This window comes from Octopus bimaculoides, chromosome 11 (assembly GCF_001194135.2).
Source record: "Octopus bimaculoides isolate UCB-OBI-ISO-001 chromosome 11, ASM119413v2, whole genome shotgun sequence".
Taxonomy (NCBI): Eukaryota; Metazoa; Mollusca; class Cephalopoda; order Octopoda; family Octopodidae; genus Octopus; species Octopus bimaculoides.
In genome coordinates this window covers 16132467-16134216 of record NC_068991.1, presented here as the reverse complement: position 1 = coordinate 16134216, position 1750 = coordinate 16132467, and the positions used below count along the sequence as shown (strand labels likewise).

The 1750-nt window shown below is 32.2% G+C and overlaps 1 protein-coding gene across 1 annotated transcript in view; it reads right to left on the bottom strand.

Annotated features, from left to right (window-relative positions):
• Positions 1-237: 237 nt before the first annotated feature.
• LOC106869717 (FYVE, RhoGEF and PH domain-containing protein 6) overlaps positions 238-1750 on the bottom strand; it is a 148571-nt gene continuing 147058 nt past the window's right edge. The window contains exon 21 of the mRNA XM_052971634.1: positions 238-760. Within this exon, the coding sequence (XP_052827594.1) occupies positions 724-760 (37 nt within the window). The 3' untranslated portion in view covers positions 238-723. The remainder of the gene's footprint in view (positions 761-1750) is intronic.

Sequence of the window (1750 nt, the reverse complement as noted above, 5' to 3'; positions counted from 1 at the left end):
TATGAAACCTTCAGTTACCAAAGGTCTTTTCATTTAATGCAGGCCTTCCTTTAAATAAAAATCTTCATTAAGACAGCTAACATTTAGGTATTAGCCTTCGTTCAATATAGGCCTTCATTTACCACAAGCTTTTGTTTAACATAAGACTTCCATTTGAACATAGGACCTTCATTTACAAGATTCTCCATTTAAAAAAAAGTCTTTAATTCAGATTTTCCTTTAAAAAAAAAAAAAAAATTCATTAATACAGTCATTTATTTAAGCATTAGTCTTCATTTAATGCAGGGCTTCATTTAACACAAGCCTTCATTTAACATGAGTTTCCATTTCAACATATACCAATTTGTTAATTCAATCCTGTGATCATGAGTATTCCTTTTTTTAATACAAAGTTTAATTTAAGCACAATTTTTTGTTGATCACAGGCTTTTTATATGAACAGATGTCATTTTTGTTTAACACAGCTTTTCCTTGAACATAATTGTTTTTTGTTTTTGTTTTTTTTATTTAACAGACTTTTGAGTTGTATCAAAAATTGTTTATGTCTGAGTATTGAAAACATATACATATAAAACAACATCTGCTTGACTACTGATCCACGTGACCAGCTATATACATCTTCTAGGATGGAATCGATGTGTTTCACAGATAAATTGCAGTTATTTCCAAAAAGAAACATATATTTAGGTCTGTCTGTCATTGGTCCGCCATCTATTCCATTTGCTAGGGCACTGAAGCTTCAAGTAATACTGTCACCCATCTGAAAAGAGAATAAAAAGATATATACTATGATGTGTACATATAGTAAACCTAGCACACCCTCGCCTAGTTTAACACCACCATCTAGTATGTGGGTGCCTATAGCAGGGTTCACTTTGTTGCATTCAAACCAAAACCCCTTTCATGAATCCTTTTATACCTATGTATAGCCACATATTGAACAGCAAAAGACAAGAGCATTTCTCTAATTAACTTATCAAAAAAAAAAAGAGCACATGTGTGTACATGCATACATTAACATCTGATTGTAGGTCTGTATTACTAAAAGTTTTACTGAATTGCTTTGATTTCAGTGGGTCATTTAAAACATAATGTACCATTTGAAATACATAATTTTCAATTTCGTTTTTCACATTTGAAAATTACTAACTGCATTGCCCTGATTTTGTTGGGAGCTTCTGTTTCTTGTCCCATATTCTATTCATGTCGGAGGGTGTAAAATTTCTTCAGAATTACTTTCACTGAGAGATATGTACAACTTTCTGCAGCTCATAGAATTGTACTGTCTATCACAAAACCCAATCCTTGTTGCTGTGTGGTGATCGATGCCAACAGAGTGCAAGGTCCTGGTAAAGGCTTCTATGCACGCGCTGATTATAAAACGTATGCGCGTACACAAACGTATACTTAGCAGAGAAACTGATAGATATTGCTTTCGTCCTCTGATTAAAAGATTAAAAAAAAGCTCAGAATGAAGAACTATGGAGCTAAACATGGCTAGAAATTTATTCCGAGAATGTACCGTTTCTCTTACCAACATTCTCAATGAACAAATTCTACCGATTATTACGATATTAAATAATAGAAAATAAATAAACCAATTTCAAAGAGAAATAACTCGAGATTACAGCAAAGGTTATCTCCCTTATAAAACTACATGAACCGCTTTTATATATTTTTACTTTTTCTTAGAAAAGCTTTTTGTCGGCAAATGTAATTAGAGACGATTAGAAGTATGTTTACGAAAACA